At 58.2% G+C, this 17,886-nt stretch overlaps 1 protein-coding gene across 6 annotated transcripts; it reads right to left on the bottom strand.

Annotated features, from left to right (window-relative positions):
* Positions 1–1,285: 1,285 nt before the first annotated feature.
* Positions 1,286–17,434, bottom strand: VEGFA (vascular endothelial growth factor A). Of its 6 annotated transcripts, none has more exons than XM_027127376.1 (8): positions 16,308–17,434; positions 13,253–13,301; positions 9,879–10,075; positions 8,984–9,060; positions 8,583–8,612; positions 6,654–6,725; positions 5,398–5,529; positions 1,286–3,227 (listed from the first exon to the last, which is right to left on the bottom strand). In XM_027127376.1, the coding sequence occupies exons 1-8, from the start codon at positions 16,371–16,373 to the stop codon at positions 3,206–3,208; spliced, it is 645 nt and encodes a 214-aa protein (XP_026983177.1). In that variant the 5' UTR covers positions 16,374–17,434; the 3' UTR covers positions 1,286–3,205. The 6 variants fall into 6 exon arrangements, with proteins under 6 accessions (XP_026983177.1, XP_026983178.1, XP_026983176.1 ...); XM_027127377.1 differs by having other exon boundaries at positions 6,672–6,725; XM_027127375.1 differs by lacking the exon at positions 16,308–17,434 and adding an exon at positions 15,198–15,851.
* Positions 17,435–17,886: the final 452 nt, after the last annotated feature.

The raw sequence follows: 17,886 nt of genomic DNA, 5'->3' as shown, positions 1-17,886 counted from the left end.
ACTTAACTAGAACCAAAGCTGCACGAGGGCAGGAACCTCGCCTCCCTAGTCCCCCCCCCACCCAGTGTGGCCAGGAGAGGCAGGGGGTGCCCTCCCTTTTCAGCCACCGAAGTCACCTCTACCCTCCTCAGGGTGTCTCCCACGGGAGGATTACAACCACCTCCCTGCAGAGGTGCTCCCTGTTTAAAACCCCTCACGTGCTGCTCATCCCCAGGTCATAGGCTCTTGGCACCATGGGTGCGGCAGGCAAGGGCTATTCCTGCCTCTCTCTCCCACCTTCATCCCCTCACCCACTCCCTGCCTGAGTCCTCCCTCCATGCCTTTGCCCACACTGCCCCTTCTGCCTGGGATGTCGGCTTCAACCCTTCCACCCGCCCCTCCATGTTCTGTCTTCTCCTTCACACTCTTTAAGGGGCAGCGTAAAGGTAATATAATGAGCAGACCTCCCAGACTCCACCACCCGCAATCCATCCCCACTCCCAAGCTGGATCAAATGCCCCCATCAAAATTTATGTATTTTTCTATTTGTGGATTTATAGTTCTGTGTCTCCTCACCCACCCTCACCAGATCCTTGAGGGGTGGAATTGTGTCTTATTCATAACGGCATCCCTTGCCCTGGCACGATGGCTGGTGGCCCAATAAATATGGTTTGAAGGAATAAAAGAGGCTAGAGAAGTGGATTTGGAAGCACTGTTCAAAAACGTCAAAGACCCAGACAGCTTCCACCTTCCCCGGGCCTGCAGGAGAGCTGGGCCTACACAGCAAGGCAGGGCAGGGAGTCCCCCTCAGGGGCAAGTGGAACCGTGGGCCCACCTTCCGGAGGCTCAAGGAACTCCAGGACTACTACGTAAAACTAATTTATACCCTGGGGGTACAGGCCCCACACAAGCACCCCCTTCCCATTCCCAGCCCCTTCCTGTCCTCTGGGAAACAAGCTCAGAGACATGGCCAGTTCCTTCCCTGACAAGGGACATTGCCTGGATCACATGACTCCTGAAGACAGCTCTACTCATTGCAGGGCCCTTGGCTCCTATCTAAGGAGCTGTCTCTCCCTCCCCCACTTCCACAGATGGTAGAAGATGAACGAGCTCCCCCAGGACGGGCCCAGCCAGAATGGAAAGACTCTGGCCCCCGGCACAATGAGGTGGGTCACCCCGTATCCTACACGCTTGGAACCCCTTTCCCAGACCTCAGGCAAATGCCATGTTTCCCATGGGAGGAGGGAAAGGGGCAGGAGGAAGTCTGGAACAAAGATTCAATGGAGAAGGAGAAACCAGGAGGAGCTTTGAGATCAGAATTAAATTCTTTAATACAAAATGCTTTTTTTTAAGATATATCTGTATTTCTTTGTTGTTGTTTAAAAATAAATATGTACTACGGAATATCTCGAAAAACTGCACTAGAGACAAAGATGTGATGTTAATATCTTTTCCCCCACAATTATTACGGATAAACAGTAGCACCAATAAATAAATGATAACAAATATTAAAATTAAAAAAGGAGAGAGATTTAGTATGTAGAATTCTCTATTTTTTCTTGTTTTGTTTTTACATATAAAAAAACAGAATAGCAATGTCTATCAGAATCATATATACATAAACATATATATATATATATTATATATATATACACAAACACAAGTTACCAAATATATATATAGTATGTAGATGTATATTGAAACCTTATTTCAAAGGAATGTGTGGTGGGGAGCCAAGGGAAAGGGGAGGGCAGAACTGAGTGTTAGCAAAATTAAATATCTGCTCAGGACAAGCTGGTGACTGTCACCGATCAGAGCAAGAGAGATTGGAAACAGGAATTTTATACACAAAGACCAGTACAAATAAGAGAGAGCGAGACAGCAAGAGATGGATCTCATAAATAGTTGAAATTAAATATTAACCAAGAATACTGAAAAAAACCCTACTCTTTAATTAAATTAACTGTTTTAATTTCTAATTAAAAGGGCATATTAAATAACTACCATATATAAAACACTTCTCTTTTCTCTGCCTCCAGGGTGGGCACCGGGACCCTGCCCTGTCTCTCTATGCCGCAGGAAGGGTCGGGTTGGGGGACAGAGGTGGGTTAACCACTCACACACACACAGCCAGGTCTCCTGGGGGGACACAACTAGTGGTTTCAATGGTCTGAGGACATCGGGCCCTCCTGGGCTGTGCCCCGGGAAGCGAAGCTGGGAGAGGGCCAAGGCAGGAGGCCCTTCCCTCAGAGGATGAGCTGCCACTGGGCGGCCCTTCCTCCACCAACGTCTCTCTTCTCTTCGCCAAGGCATGTCAGTGGCCTCCTGGGCATCTCGGAAGCGGGTGAGAGGAGGTGAAGGCTGCCCAGACTCCTGAATCTTCCAGGCAAGTGCCCCTGGGGGCAAGATGCCCGTGCAGCACGTGGAGGGGTTCTCCAAAGCACAGCAGTGTCCCGAGGCTCCCCCAAACTCCTGGTCAGAGCCAGCGTCCTCGTGCCCTGTACCTGTTGCCTGTCTTTCTGTCCGTTTGACTCGGGATAGAGGCTCGGGGCCAGGGCTGGGTTTGTCGGTGTTTCCAAAAGCAGGCCAAATTTGCCCCCGTGCCCTGGCCTTGCGCGTCCCCAGGCAGGTGAGGGGACCCCGGCTTCCCTAAGAGGGATAAAAAGATGATGCCAGAGTCTCTGCTTCCATCCTCTTCCCTGTCAGGATCTGGGTGGGGGCGTTCTCCTCCCAACTCAAGTCCACAGCAGTCAAATACATCCAGTGAAGACACCAATAACATTAGCAATGTTAATTTAAAAAAAAAGAATATATATATTTTATATATATATATAAAATATATATATTTATTTTTATATATTTTATATATGTATATGAACGCATGTATGTGGGTGGGTGTGTCTACAGGAATCCCAGAAATAAAACTCTCTAATCTTCCGGGCTCGGTGATCTAGCAGCAAGAGAAATAAAATGGCGATCCAATTCCAAGAGGGACCGTGCTGGGTCACCCGCCCGGGAATGCTTCTGCCGGAGTCTTGTGCTCCGGACCCAAAGTGCTCTGCGCACAGCCTCCTCTTCCTTCATGTCAGGTTTCTGGATTCAGGACTGTTCTGTTGATGGTGGTGGTGGTGCGGGGGCAGCGGCTATGGGTCATTCTGTGTCAGTCTTTCCTGGTGAGACGTCTCGTCCCTGAAACTCTGAGGGAGGCTCCTTCCTCCCACCCAGCTCACCGCCTTGGCTTGTCACATCTGCAGAGAACGGGAAACAGAGGCTGGGGGTTAGGGCCAGGGGAGGAGCCCCGGTGGGGAGGCCGCAGCCTCCCCTTCCTGCAGCCCGAGGCCAGCAGGGGAGAGGACAGAGAAAGCGCAGTCCTGCCTCTGGGAGAGTGGCAGCTACGTCCGGGGCTCCCAGTCTGCCCTCTGGAGATTACAATCTAGCTGAGACAAGACAAAGGCAGAATGACATCTCATCACAAGCAACAAATGAACACGTCCCAAAGAACAGTCCCTAGTTGACATTTAAGAGCTGATAGGTGAGCAAAGTTGGACCAAGTTAATCAGCAAAGCCTCCCTGCAGAAGGAGATGTTTCAGTGCAGTCCCTATGGTGCTGGTTTGGGGGAGTGAGTTGGGAGAGCAAAGGATAGGGCCTGTGCAGAGGCCAAGCAGGCCAGGAAGCTGGGGAAGTGAGGCTCCCAAGAGAGGCGGAGCCAGCAGGGCTTGGGGCCCTGGGAAGGTGAGAGACACACCTCCCCTCGCCATGCCCACCGTCCTGGCCTCAGCTGCAGGCCCCAGGTACCAGGCTGCCTTACCTTTCCAATATGCTATTTAACTTAGGGTCGGGGAGGCAGAGGGGACTCCTAGAACTTTCCCATCATGCCCCTGCACCTGGGCTGCTTGCCTTTTACCCTCCCCACTTGAAGAGAGGTCAGAGCAGGCCCTGCCCTTCTGAGAGCTTAGGAATGGGGATCCTAAGCCTCCTGTTTGAGGACTGAAATTCCCCCATACAGCCAGGTGAGAGGATGGGTTCGGGTAACTTCAGTTAGCCCCCAGGTCACTGCAGACATCCCCCTATCCCATCACTGCAGAATGATCACCGTGGTAACCCTAAAATGGCAAATCCCTTATCTTCTCGGAGGTCCCTGGGAGATGTGGAGACCCCTCAGCCAGCCCTGGGGTGAGGCAGAGCCCCCACCCCAGCACTAGTGTACACTTCCTGCCTTCATGTAGTGTACACTTCCTGCCTTCTGTCCGCCAAGACAGACAGAACCCACAGTAACACCCCCAGGGCCTGGTCCCCAGCCTCCCTGACACGCACAAGCCACAGGAACACGGGAGACGGGGGAGAGAGCTACACTCCAAGGACCCTGTTAACCAATGAGGCATCTGGACTAGCCGGGGGCACCCTGGCCCTGCCCGGGAATCCCCATAAAAGCCTCTCCTTCCTGGGTGAAGCTTACGCTGGCCCAGAGGGCTCCCTGCCTTTGAGCACAGGCCAGATGAGTATAAACACCAGCGAGGCATCAAAAGATTGCCAGCCACCTGTCACGGCCCCGTGCTCTTGCCCTCACCCCTGAACTCAGTCATGTATTCACTCACGCACTTGACACTTCCTTGGTCCCTGGTGGGAACAAGGGACAGAGGCACAGATGCCTGGGGTGGGAGTGGGGGGTCACACAGATGAATAAAACCTAGGCCCAGGTGTGAGGAGCTCACGGCCTAACATTAGGAGAATGGGTGTGGCTCCCTCCCTCCACCCATCCCAGGGGCATTTGGAAATAGGTGGGCTGTTCGGGGCTGTCGCCGTGATGACTGGAGTATTAAGCTATCTAGCGTCTCCTGATGTTAAATCTTCTATCTGCCCTAAACCAACAGGCAGAGCCCACGCCCTCCAGGACCCCAGTCTGAGGATGAACTCAAGCCCTGTCCCCAAGGAGAGACACTGAGGGGATGAGAAACCCAGCGGTGCAGACCTCAGAGGCGGTGGCGAGGCCCCCAAGTGTTTGCGCTTTGTAGAGGCGCATCCCCCCACGCCGGGAAGGGCCCTCCCTATTAGCAGCAGAGGTAGGAATCACGACGTCAGAACCAACAGCCACTACGAGCAGGACCACAGGACACAACACTCAGCCTGCGTCCACACCACCACGGGAAGCCACACTGGCCTGCCCACTCACGCAACCAGGGCAAGCTCTGAACTGGCCCTGGCGGGCCGGCCAGCACCCGCTGCCCAGTGCAGGGGCCCCGCGAGCAGAGAAGGCGGCAGTCACCAGGCAAGCAGCTAGAAGCTGAGCAAGCAGCTGGCCCCTTTCAGGTGCGCGTTCGCTCGCTCTCGCTCGCTCGCTCGCTCGCGCGCTCTCTCTCTCTCTCTCCCCATCTCTGTGCAAAGCCCCTCTCTGACTTGCTCGCCCTCTGGGAACCAACCTGCAAGTACGTTCGTTTAACTCAAGCTGCCTCGCCTTGCAACGCGAGTCTGTGTTTTTGCAGGAACATTTACACGTCTGCGGATCTTGTACAAACAAATGCTTTCTCCGCTCTGAGCAAGGCCCACAGGGACTGCAAAAGGCAAAAGGAAAGACATCTAAGCTAGAGCGTCAGCAGAGAGAGAGAAAAAAATCCATGCAACACCCCCGACCACGTCAGCAGCTGCACCCCACCCAGCTCACGGGCCCCACACCCTTCCACGCCCTGGAAGGGTCCGACGCCACAGCGGAAGACAAGAGAGAGCGGCGGAAAGAGGCAGCACTGGCTAGGAAGCCTGCCCGCAGGAAGAGGCGGACGTTCACGGGCAGAATGCAAGGACAGGGGTGCTGTAAGGGGCAGCGCTGTCCCACGGGCACAAGTGCAAGTCTCGGGCCACAGGGCCCCAACGGCTACCACCCCCGGAAAAGCACACCTTCACTCTCCACCTGCTGGGGATGGCAATTGGGGCCACCTCCTCCCTGTGTGAAGGCTCATGCCCAGGCCCCTCCACCAAAGTGGGGGCTGAAGCAGGGAGTGACGGCAGGCTAGGCCCAGAGGCAGGGTCCACAGGCCAGGCCGCTGTGGCCAAAGGGTCGCCCACAGCCTCAAACCCAGAGGAAGAGGCCACCCTACGGGAAGGCTTCTGTGGGTGCCATGGGTTGGGCTGGAATAGGGGGCTCTCCTCCAGAGGCCCCAAGTCCACAAGGAGGGGCCGCAGTGGTGTTTGACGCCACATCCTCCTTCAGCCAACAACGAGCTGCCTCACCTCATCCACGCCCCTTCCTCACGCCACGTCTGCCCTCCCCACCCCCACCCCCCAGCTTCCAGAGAAGTGCGGAAGCCTAGAGCAGTGGAAACCAGTTGGGTGAGCAGGCATCAGCGCCCGGCACCCGTGCCAACATGGGCCCGCCACCAGTGCCCAGTGGATGAGGGAAAGGCGGTGGGTGCCCAGCCAAGCCAGAGGCCCCTCCCTGAATCCTCCAGGCCCACTCTGCCCACCCGCCCACCCCCCAGCCCTGGACCAGCAATGCCACCACCACATCTACCCATCGGTGCCAATTAGTGGAGTGAGAGTGAGAGAGAGTCACTAGGGGAGAGGGAGGATAGGAGCCAGGGAAGGGGAGCAGGAGGGAGGCAGGGTTCCAGGGTCCTGCAGGCGGGAGTTTGATTGGGGGCTGGGAGGCTCCAGGAAACGAGACAGCGGTGGCACCACGTACGCGCTCCAGGATTTATACCGGGATTTCTTGCGCTTTCTTTTTTGCCCCTTTCCCTTTCCTCGAACTGATTTTCTGGAAAATAAAAAAACAGAGACAGACAAAGAGAAAGCAAGGGGGTAGGGGAGAGGAAAGGAAGCAGTGAGGAGGGCAGGACACAGGACACGCTCCGAGGCACGAGGGAGAGCTTGCACACGTGCACGCACACGGGATGGGCCGGGGCGGCAGGCACTCAATGGCGCCTTCTTCTCACTTTACCCTTGGGCGGAGCCGGGGGTGGGGGGGGCAGCAAACCCAGCTCCTAGCAAGGCTGTGTGTGTGGTGGGGGGAGCAGAGGCTGGGTGGAGGGCACTGGACCCACAGGCCTCCACGCTCATGGTGTCTCCTGGTTCCAGGCAGGGGGCAAAGCCTAGGGGGCAGGCTCTCTGCCCAGCATCCCTGAACAAGCCTGACCCTGAAGGTCAGGGGCCATAAGAGGTAGGCCAGAGTTTGGGGAGAAGGTCAGAGACTTGACTCGATGGGGGGCGAGGGAAGGGGGTGCAGGCTGTACTCCAGGCACCTTCTGCCTTCATTTCCAAGTACCAGAGCGAGGGGTCCCTCCAGGGGCCCTGCCTCTGTGAATCTCAGTGTAGGGGAGCAGCTATCTTGGGAGCTGGCGCAAAACCAAGGGTGGCATATGAAAGGCGCCAGCCAGCCCGGCCATAACCTGGGCTGAGAGGCGGGGCCCCAGGCAGGCGGCAGGGTGGGGTGGGAGTTAGGGAGGCATGGGGAGGGGGGCCTGGGCGGCATTTGGCGAAGCGTCCTCTCCCCAGCCTGTCAAAGCCTGCTACACCATCTCACCAGACTCTCTTCGGAGACCAGGCGAAACCCCACTCTCCCTGTGGGCAAGGCAGGCGTTTGGGGAACAGGCAAGGGCGGCAAGCTGAAGCCTGTCCCCCTCCAGGGAACCAGCCCTCTCCACACCTGCCCGGCCCCAGAGAATGCCCCTCAGGATGGCTGTCACATGGGACAAATGAAGGGGAGGGGATGGAGGAGAGAGGCAAGTCTGTTCCCTCTCGGGAGAAAGTTCTGGAGGAAGGAAGGTCTTCATTCACACGCGCACAGACACACTCTCTCTCTCTCTGAGCCTCCTGTCCCCAATCACTGCTTAGCAATCCTGAAGTTGGGGACTTAGGGAAGAGGCAAGGGGTTGAGGCCTAGGGGGCTTCAATGTCACCAGAGCGTTGGGGGCAGACAGGACGATGGGTGGGGGAAGGGCAGAGGTGCTCTCTCTCAGTCTCTTCCCCTGCAGGCTCTCTCCCGTGCCAGCCGCTCGCCCTGTCTTGAAGGATCACCGCTGCCAGACCTCACCCCCTGCTCCATCCTGACCTGACCCTCCACACTGAGCAACTGAAAGCCTCAGGAAATGGCCAACATTCACCTCTTTCTCCCCGGCCAAGGCGGCTGAGCGTCTCTGGCCTGCCTCACTCCCGCAGGAGGGCACGCACCAAGAAAACACCCCAGCTGGCCCCAAATCCAACTGCACCACCACTGCAGCCACCAACGAGGCCATTTCCTCTAACACACAAAAGCTGGCCTCTCTGCCACCCACTCCCTCTCCCTGCCATGGGTGACAGGAGGCTAGAGCAGGCCCGGGAGCCAGCTTCCACGACAGCCCCCGACACGCCAAGACCGCAAGTCCTGGCCGGGAATGGCCCGGAGATGCATCGTCTCTTCCAAAGGAAGTTCCAGGCACCAGGCTGGGTTTTGTCAGTTGTTCTAGAGCCATAATCCTGGAGTTTGCTCCATCCCACTGCTGCCACCACAAGTCCCCATGAAACCAACTCTCAGACCCAGTGAAGCCATCAGACCCCCCTGAGAGAGGAAGCCAAGAGCCCCAAACCAAGACAACCACCAAGTAGAGGGAGAAGAGGGAAAGTCACGGCCACTTACTTTTCTTGCCTTGCTCTATCTTTCTTTGGTCTGCAGTGGGTAGAGAAAGAGAAAAGAACAAAACAGAGAGGAGTTCAGATGGTGATGGTAACGAGAATAATAATAATAATAATAAAAACTTAACATAGTATTTATGATACATCACTACAGTTTTAAACTCTTGACGTATAAGGACTCATTTAATCCTTATAACAATGCTAAGCAGTACATACTATTACTGTGCCCATTTTACAGATGTGGAAACTGAGGCACATTGAAGTAATATCGAAATGCCCACAGTTACACAGCTGGAAGGTGGAAACGGGCTAACAAGTGGAACGTACTTTACCCTGGCCTAGAGTGGGCCCCCTGAATTCGTTCAGCAGCCATTCACTGAACAAATGACTCCGTGACTTCCTTACCTGCATTCACATTTGTTGTGCTGTAGGAAGCTCATCTCTCCTATGTGCTGGCCTTGGTGAGGTTTGATCCGCATAATCTGGAGGAAAAGGAAGCAGATCACAGCGGTTAGTGACCCAGCCAGCCATACCCAGGCGGGAGACCCCATGGCTCCTGCCACTCAGCACCCAGGGGTTCTACAGAGCAGGGAAGGGTGGCGGAAGTACGGGGGGACCAGGGGCTCTACCAGAAAGAGCCTCAGGCCCCCCCCAACTCCCCCCACCCCGCTGACCTCGAGGAGCCCCTGCTTCTCTTGAGGGCAGACATGGCTGCAGGGTTGGCCAGGCTGGGAATTTGGGTCCTGGGTTCTTGCCACTCCCCATCCCTCCCCTCCTCTTACCCCTCCAGGCCTCACCCTACCCCCAGTAACTACCCAAGAGCCACCCACCCCTCCCTGGGGTCTCAGAGTTCCCTCCAGCCCCATCCAGGCTGAGATGTGCCCCATCACCAGGCAGTACCAAACGACTGGCTTTTTAAACTCTCCACAGACCAGGCTCATCCAGCTTCCCAAACAGAGCCCCCAGGGAGGGAGGGCTCTCTCCCTCCTAGAGAGGAAGGGAGGGGCTCCTGTCACAGGTGTCATCCCCCTCCTGAGCTCAGGGGACAGAGGTCAGGGAGGAGGAGGAGGTGGTCGGGGCTTGCTGGAAACCTGGGCTCAGAAATGCGAGCATCTTTTTCTCCAAAGAGGGTAAGACCTCCACATCTCCCCTTGACTGACTCAGGGGCGAGAGGTGGGCAAGGCAAGCCTGGCTCCTCCCTTCGAGAGCTGCCCAGGAGAGGGCCGGGGACCACCTGTTGGCAAAGCCTAATGCCCCACCCACCCACGCGGCCCCTCCCCCGCTCCCCACAGGTGCCCACCTGCATGGTGATGTTGAACTCTTCGGTGGGCACACACTCCAGACCCTCGTCATTGCAGCAGCCCCCACACCGCATCAGGGGCACACAGGACGGCTTGAAGATGTACTCGATCTCATCGGGGTACTCCTGGAAGATGTCCACCAGGGTCTCAATTGGACGGCAGTAGCTGCGCTGGTAGACGTCCATGAACTTCACCACTGCATGGCAGAGGGTGACACATGAGCCTAGCAGGTCACGTTAGAGGTGGCCGGCCCTTCTCTCCACCCGCTCCTGTCTGGAAGAGGTACCCACTACCGTCCTTCTGAAAATCTAACTTAAGTCTCTTGGCTGTGGCTGAAGTCCTCTCCTAGCTTTCCACCACCAACACTGAGAAAGGCCTGTTTTTATTCCAAAGATCACATGGCACTGTCAGGTTCGAAGGGAGTCAGCCTGCACATCTGATCCCCTAGCCTCGCCAGGACAGCCAAGCCAATCCCTAGGTCAACCGTGATGCCAGAGGACAGTCTGAGTATGAGTATACCTGTTGGGGGTCTCTAAGCTTCCCGTGAAAGGAGGAGCAGCCAGCTTGGCAAGCCCACTCTCCATTTCCCTCCAACTCTCCACAGCGGCTGCCCTGCCATTAACCGACAACCACTTACTGAGCACTTCTTATGTGCTGGGCACTGTGTACAGGAGTCCACAGATGCCACCCCAAACAATTCTCCCCCCCATGGTACTCTGAGGTTCTAGTAGGACCCCCCGTTTTACAAATGGGGAACTAGAGGCTTACAGAGGCTGAGTAACTGGCCCCAAGGCCACACTGCCAGTAAGTAACAGAGTTAAAGTCAACTCTGACATCAAAGCCTTCCCAAGCCAACATCCTGTGAAACAGAGGGGAAGCATCAGGGGGCACTTTGCCACCTGCCAGACCCCCTCCCCAGACTCGGGCTGAGGAGGTGGTGGGCACTGGCACAGGGGCTGGGTCTGCCTGGAAACAGCAGGTGGCTATGGGCGGGAACACTGTGCTGGCCCTGCCAGCCACCGATAACCCCACCCAGGAGGGCAAACTGCTTGCATCATGGAAAAAACGGTGCCGCCACTGCAGTCACGGAGCATTTCTAGAAGCTGATCTGGAGGGAGACCAGGGTAAAGACAACTTCCCAGGCTGGCCGTGGAGCCTGGGGTGCACCGGAGCATGAAGGGGTAATTCTGGGCCACAGAGGTAGGGCCCCTGAGAATAAATAAAGTCAGGACTCTGAATGACTACTCCAAACTGTGGCCTGGCCTGCCACTCCCCATCAGCCCTCCACCACCACCACAGAGCAATCCTGTCCCTGAAATGAGTTTCCCCTGAACAGAAGGGAAGCAGCAGCATCCAGCCAGCGAGGAAGCCTGGGCTCTGGCCAGGACTTGGTGTGACCTTGGGACAGTTCCTCCCTCTCTAGGCCTCAGACTCTGCACATCTGTGTAAGTGGGTTGGGCTGATCTCTAAAGACACTGAAACAGAGGTTGAAGTATAGGGTTCTGCCTTCCATCTCCAGCCCTAAGAACAAGCGCCCTTTTCTCAGCCCAGGAGACACAAGGTTAGAGCCCCACCAAGACATCTGAAGGGCATACCCCCAGCTGCCTCTTCCCAGAGGCCACAGCTGAGCCTCTCCTCACTCCTCCCTCCAGAAGGGTGAAGGAAGATGAGCCTGGGTGCTGGGGAGGGGGGTATATATAGTGGATTAGGGAGAATGTGAGGAGCTGAGGGGAAGTGGGGAGGCTGTACGTGTGAAAACAGGAAAGAAAACACTGGGGGCTCCCAAGCCAGTCCTTGGCCTTGCCTGAGGTCTCTGCTTCCCCATCCAGACAATGGGCACAGAATTCCCCACCGCTACAAGGGTTAGGACCAAGCATCACCAAAAAGAGTATAAACAAGACCAGGGATCTGAAGAAGTCCTTTTGTAAGCCAGGTCTATATTGAAGAAGATGACTAATCAAGAATTCTTGCCCTGACACTGCGTCCTGGCTGGGGCTAGAGGTGGCCAAGCCTTCAGGGCCACAAGGACAGGACGGCAAAACAGTCTGGCCTGGGTCATGGCAGTTGGTAGCTGATGGTAAAAAGATCCAGGGTGGGAATTCCTTGGAAAAGCTCCCTGGCATCCTCAGGGCCCACAGGAGGTAGAGGGGGGTGACTTCACCGCACCCTTCGCACCCCAGCCAACACCTCCAAGGAAAGCTGTCCTGCTTTTGCTCAGGCGTGGGCGCACATACACTCCAACTTCAGGCTTCGTGGTTTTCCTTATTTCTCTAAGACAACCTTTACCCCAGCAAACAAAGACCATTTGTCTTGTCTCTCCCAGACCTCAGAGAGAGACCAGTGGAGGCTGAGGCAGGGTGGGTGCACCCTGGGAGCGGAGGCCTGTCAGTGGCACAGGTGGGGAAGCCAGGCCCTGGGTCAAGGAAAGGGCTCCTGAGTGAGGAAGGAGGCAGAACTGGCCAGGCGTCACCACCAGCCTGGGGAGTAGAAACACTGCCCCTGGCCACCATCCGGGCCACTGGATTTGGGTCAGGGAAACTCGCCTGGAGGAAGACCCCAGGGTCGTCCCTTCTCAGAGGTGGGGAGCTGGGGGAGTGGCACATCGGGCTGGAGCAGAGGCCACATTCAGTAGTGGGGAGAGCCAGGGCATCCCTAGAGAAATGGGAGGATCTGTACTCCAAACCGCGGCAAACAAAAGGCAGGCAGACTCAGGCTGGGCAGAGGGGCGGGGCTCCTGGGAGCTACAGCCAGCCCTCTGCTGGACCAAGAGGGAAGTTCACAAGCACCCAAACCTACTCCCCAGGAGGGCAGCGGGAGGCTGTAGGGCTTTCTCTCTCCACCCCCAAAGGAATGCCAAGTGGGGGGAGGGAGTTCCATGAGCCTGGGCCCTCTGCATCTCCAGCTCATACACAGCCAGCAATCTAGACAGCAGGGGTCACAGCCTCTGCCACACAGACCCCACAGGTGGAATCTGGCTGGGTTGGAAGTGACATGGAGTATCCATCCTCCCCTGGGAGCAGGGGCGACAAGGGACACCTCCCCTGACACCTGGGATCCTTGAACACTATTCGTCTTCCTGGTCTGTGCTCGCAACTCCCTCTCCAAATAAAATTTTACTGGAAAGAGCAGAAAAAAAAGACCACAAGTCCTATTTCTAGCCGTGGTCTGAGTAGTACAGACAGAGTGCTCCAGAATGGAAGGGTTAATCTCCCGGAGCTCACCTTTTCCTTTCTAGATCCCCAGATTCCTGTGCCCCTTCCCCACCCAAACCCCAACAGACCTGAGAAGGAACTAGGCCTTCCCACCCATCCCCTGGGGGATCAAGGGACCCCCCCCCATCCATGTGCAGGGGTGGGCGTTGGGGGGGACTTACCTTCGTGAGGTTTCTGCTCTCCTTCTGCCATGGGTGCAGCCTGGGACCACTGAAGACAAAACAAAGAACGAAGAATGGGCATGGGCAGAAGCAGGGATGCACAGACCCAGCCACCCCGCCCCTGCTCCCTCCTTAAGTCCCTCCCAACCCGCAGCCTCTGGCTTCCCCGGGGCTTCTCAATGGTGCAGGGCACCTCCGGGGGCTCTCCACAGCACAAAGCACCACCCCTGGACTGCTCCCGTTCTGAAGCCAAGGAAGATAAAGACTGACCAGATATTGGTGGGGGGGCTCAAAACACAGGAGGAAAACACCAGAATGCTGTGCTGCCCAGGTCCCCGCCCCTCCCCCACATTTCCCTTTCCCAGCCCTCACTGGCCCCTTGCTGAGCTAAAAGAAGTGAAGTCTCTCAGCCCCCCTGACTCCCTGGTCCAAAGCCACGGGTAAGTATTAAGGTCAAACAGGAGGACAAATTTGGACTGGGGCAGGAAGGAAGGACTGGGGGCGAGAAAAACAACATGGTGACCTTCTCCTGCTGACATAACAAATACCAGGGTGCGCTGTTGCTGTGGGGGGGGCGGTACAGAGGACCGAAGGGCACCGAGCACCCTCCCCCATCCAAACTCTTCTATCCTCAGGAATACTTAGCAAAGCCACAGGTTGCCTAGAGGGGAAAACATGGGAGGAAACCCTGGGGGAGGGGAGGGCCCCATTTTTCCCTGCGCACCCATCTCCCTAGAGCCTGAATTTATCTCCAAAGCCCCGAGCCTCGGGCTCCCACCTTGTTCCCTGGTTTCTTCTCCCTCCCGGACTGAGGGGGTTCCCAAGTCCCTCTCACCTGCTGGACACCTTCCTCAAAGGCAACCAGGGAAGCCTTTTATGCCTTAGCACTGCCCAACCCCTAGGGGGCCCCCTGCACTACCTAGGCCTGAGGCCTCTCATCCCTCCCCACCCCCACCAGATCATTCCTCCCCTCCCCAGAAGCTGTGAAGGTCAACTAGCCCAACCATGTGGACCTGACAGCACCCCGCAGGCAGAGGCTTCTCCCAGCCCTTCCAGAGGGTCTCCAGTTGTCACCAACTGCCCACCCCACCTGCCCCTCTTTTGGGGCAGATCCCGAGCAGCAGAGCTGCGCTCTAGCCCACAGAACTGCAGACTCCGCAGAGACTCTGTCTGTCTGTCTCTCTCTTTCCCACACCCCCCCCAATACACCCCAGATCCCCAGCCTTGCCTCCAGGGCCAAGTTTCCAGGATCCCAGCTGGAGCCTCCCCCTACAGTTCCCTCAGGGACCCCCCTGGAGTCTCTGCCTCAGCCCCTCACCCATCTCCATGGCACCCCCTGGCTTCCCTCTGCCAACATTCTGCCTATGCCCTCCACTCCTCCTGGGCCCCAAAGAGCAAAGGGATCAGAAACTTCATACCCCCTCCAAGTCCAGGGGGCACTGGGAGGGGCAGTTCTGGGCGGGGAGGGGCCAGGTGCCCTTCTCTGGGGGCCTCTGAAGGTCACACTGTGGCCAGGCGGCCTCTCCTCCCCCTCCCCCCCCCCTTGGAGGCCTGGAGCCAAGGCCTTTGTGCCAGGGTCTGAGGAACTCCGGGTGGCAGCAGGGACCCCAGCCCATTTTCTTCCTTCTGCCACTCTCTAAGGGGATTCTGTAGCTAAAGGAAGAGCGGAAAAGGATCCCTTAGGTGGTTTTGGGAGGCAAGGTGGGTGGGCAAGTTTGGAGTTCCGAAAAAACCACCTGCTCCTGCTCCAACGCCCTTTTCACCAGAACAAAGTGTGTTTGCACGGCTGGCAGGAGCTCCCTCCAAAGGTTCGGGGAGGGCTAGTCCCACACGGCCCATGTCACAGCAAATTTCAAACCATTTTTCCAAAAAGTGTAAAGTGGTCTGAGGACCCTCTTTAAACCCTCCCTTAGGCCACCCCCATAAAAGCTAAAGCACAGCTCACTCGGAAGTGTGGGGGAGGGGAGGGAAGCAGACTGTCACGAAGTCGGGACTTTAGGTTGAGTCTCGACAAAGCACCCGGCTGGGCCCAGGCAGCCCGACTCCTGACAGCGATCATTCTTTCCCGGACTCTGGGGCCGGAGAGAGGTTAGATGGGTCTTCTCAGCAGAGGGGAATAAAAAATAAAGAGGTGGCAGGGGCTTCTCTTCGAGCAGAGAGGAAATGGGGAAGGGACGTTAGGAAATTCCTCCTAGGAGGGAGTTAAGGGCTGGGGACAGCGGGAAGGAATAGGGGTGGTTCTCCGGGTCCTCTGCAAGGGACTACCTCGAGAGGTCACCTTCCCGCGGAGGGCAGGCGGGGGGAGGGGCGCCGCTCGCCACCCCGGGTTCCCCGCTCGGGCCGCCGCGGCTCCGGGAACACGCGGCCGGCCAGGCCCGGGCTGATGTAATCGGCTCCGCGCCGCGCGCGCCCGGCCGGGCGGGGGAGGGCGGGCACCGAGCGGGACGCGAGCTGGGACGGGCGGGGGTGCTGCGACGCAGGTGGCCCGGCGGAGAGCGGGGGTCCCAGCAGCAATCCACCCCAAAACTTTTCCCCAACTCGAGGCGAGGGCCGCAGAGATCGAGCGGCAGTGACAGCAAGCCCCTCTCTCGCCTGCACCCTGCCGTCTCCACGCTCTCTGCCCTCCCCCGGTCCAAGGTCCGAGCACCCCCACCCCCGCCCGCTGGGCTGCGGCTCCCGCCCCCTCTGCCCGGACTTCCAGTTCGTCGGGGACCAGCGGCCGGGAGCAAACTTCAGCCGCCAGCGGCAGCGCAAGCCCAGCCCCCTCAGCTGCCTCCTCCGGCTCCCGCCCTCCGCTGGTCGGCCCAGATCCTACGTGCGGTAACTCTGGTGGGTGGGCAGGGCCCGCGTGGGCGGTGAGACTCTGTCCCGGTGTCCTCCCACCTAGCGCGCGCTCCCTCCCCCTACACGTATGAAGATAGAGGCGAAGCCGCGCGCCTGGTGCCCAAGGACCCGCGTGGGGCACTGAGCCCCCACGCGCGCACTCGCATGCACGTCCCCAGCCGGGAGAGGCGCTCGCAGCGGCCCGCGGCGCCAGGCGGGCACGGCGGCTTACCTTGGCATGGTGGAGGTAGAGCAGCAAGGCAAGGCTCCAATGCACCCAAGAGAGCAGAAAGTTCATGGTTTCGGAGGCCCGGCCGGGGCCGGCGCGGCTCGCGCTCCCTCTCCGGCTCGGGCTGCGGGGCGGCCCGCTCTCCTCGGCGCCCAGGCGGGCGCCTCTTCCTCCCGGAGCCGAGGCCCGGGCCAGGGCCTGAGGCGCGCGCGCGGCTGGAGCACTGTCTGTGCACACAGCCGCGTCACCCGTCCATGAGCCCGGCTTCCGAGAGCCGAGTCGCCACCGCGGCCCCCTCTCCTCTTCCTTCTCTTCTTCCTCCTCCCCCTCCTCGGACTGCGGCTCCTCCCGGCCCGAGCTAGCACTTCTCCCGGTTCCGCTCGGCTCGGCTGCCCCGGCGCGGACCACGGCTCCTCCGGAGCGAGAACAGCCCAGAAGTTGGACGAAAAGTTTCAGTGCAACGCCGCGAGCCCCGACCCCCTCCACCCCGCCTCCGGGCGCGGGCTCCGGCTCCTGCCCGCGGCTAGCCGCCGCGTCCACCGTCGGCCGCCGGCCGGGGAGGAGGTGGGCGCTGGGGCAGGGGGCGGTGTCTGTCTGTCTGTCCGTCAGCGCGGCTGGTCCGACGTGGGATCCTGAGGGGGAGGGCTCGCGCCGCGCTCTGGCGGTCACCCCCAAAATCAGGTCACTCACTTTGCCCCTGTCCCTCTCGTTTCTCGCTCGGCAGCGCGCGCTCTCTGACCCGGTCTCTCTATCTTCCTCCACTTCTCTTTGGAGCTCTTGCTATACCTCTTGCTTCTCTGCTGGTTTCCAAAATCCGAAGTGATTTGGGGGAGTAAAGGAGCAATCTCCCCAAACGGTCGGCCCGATTTAGCGGGGAATGGGAAGCAAAAATAAATTAAAAGGGGGAAAGAATACGGTTTTTTCCAAAAAAAATGTTTCAGAATAAAAGGAGGAGGGTAAACCCTGGATAAATGAATATCAAATTCCAGTGCGGAGACTCCTGGCTGGTGACCCCGCTGGTTCGTCCGCCTCGCCGATGCGTCTCCCGACCGAGCGCCGCTGCCGCCGGCTCCACTCGCCCCCCGCGCTGCGGCCTCCTTGCAGCCCGGCTGCCCCAAGCCTCTGCGCTCCTCACCGCTATGAGCAGACTAAAAAGAAGGCCTGGCCCCGCCCCGACACGCCCAGGGGCGGGAACAGGCCCTGCCTCGGCTCCTTGAGTCCGTCCCCTCCGCGCGTCTTCGGCCCCTGGCGCTGCCTTCGCCTGGGGACCCCAAGCGAAGCCTGGACCCCCACCCACACCAGCGAAGCGAAACCTCGACCCCCCACCGAGGTTCACAGCCTGAAAATTACCTATGCGACCCCCTTTGCCCGGAGACACACACGCCCGCGCGGTATTTGGGGGGAGGGTACAGGAAAGTGAGGTTATGTGCGGACAGGACTCGAGAGCTATTCCCTCTATGCTGGGAATATTGGAGTGGGCAGGGGTTTGGGGGAGTCGGAAGGGGACTGGTGGAAAGAGGGACACACAGATCTACTGGAATCCTGGGGTGACCCCTGGCCTTCTCCCCCGCTCCAACACTCT

This window comes from Aethalodelphis obliquidens, unplaced genomic scaffold (assembly GCF_003676395.1).
Source record: "Aethalodelphis obliquidens isolate GAN/ISIS:26980383/991018 unplaced genomic scaffold, ASM367639v1 scaffold31, whole genome shotgun sequence".
Classification (NCBI taxonomy): domain Eukaryota; kingdom Metazoa; phylum Chordata; class Mammalia; order Artiodactyla; family Delphinidae; genus Aethalodelphis; species Aethalodelphis obliquidens.
The sequence above is the reverse complement of the archived record's forward strand: the minus strand, read 5'-3'. Positions and strand labels throughout refer to the sequence as shown.

Excerpts from the sequence above, each read along its gene's own strand:
- VEGFA (XM_027127375.1), bottom strand. The coding sequence starts at position 15,311 with ATGATCGCTGTCAGGAGTCGGGCTGCCTGGGCCCAGCCGGGTGCTTTG. Across the intron at positions 13,302-15,197 it reads CCCCTCCCCCACACTTCCGA|TGGTCCCAGGCTGCACCCAT; the intron begins GTGAGCTGTGCT and ends TTTTGTCTTCAG. Across the intron at positions 6,726-8,582 it reads GATAGAGCAAGGCAAGAAAA|AAAATCAGTTCGAGGAAAGG; the intron begins GTAAGTGGCCGT and ends TTTATTTTCCAG.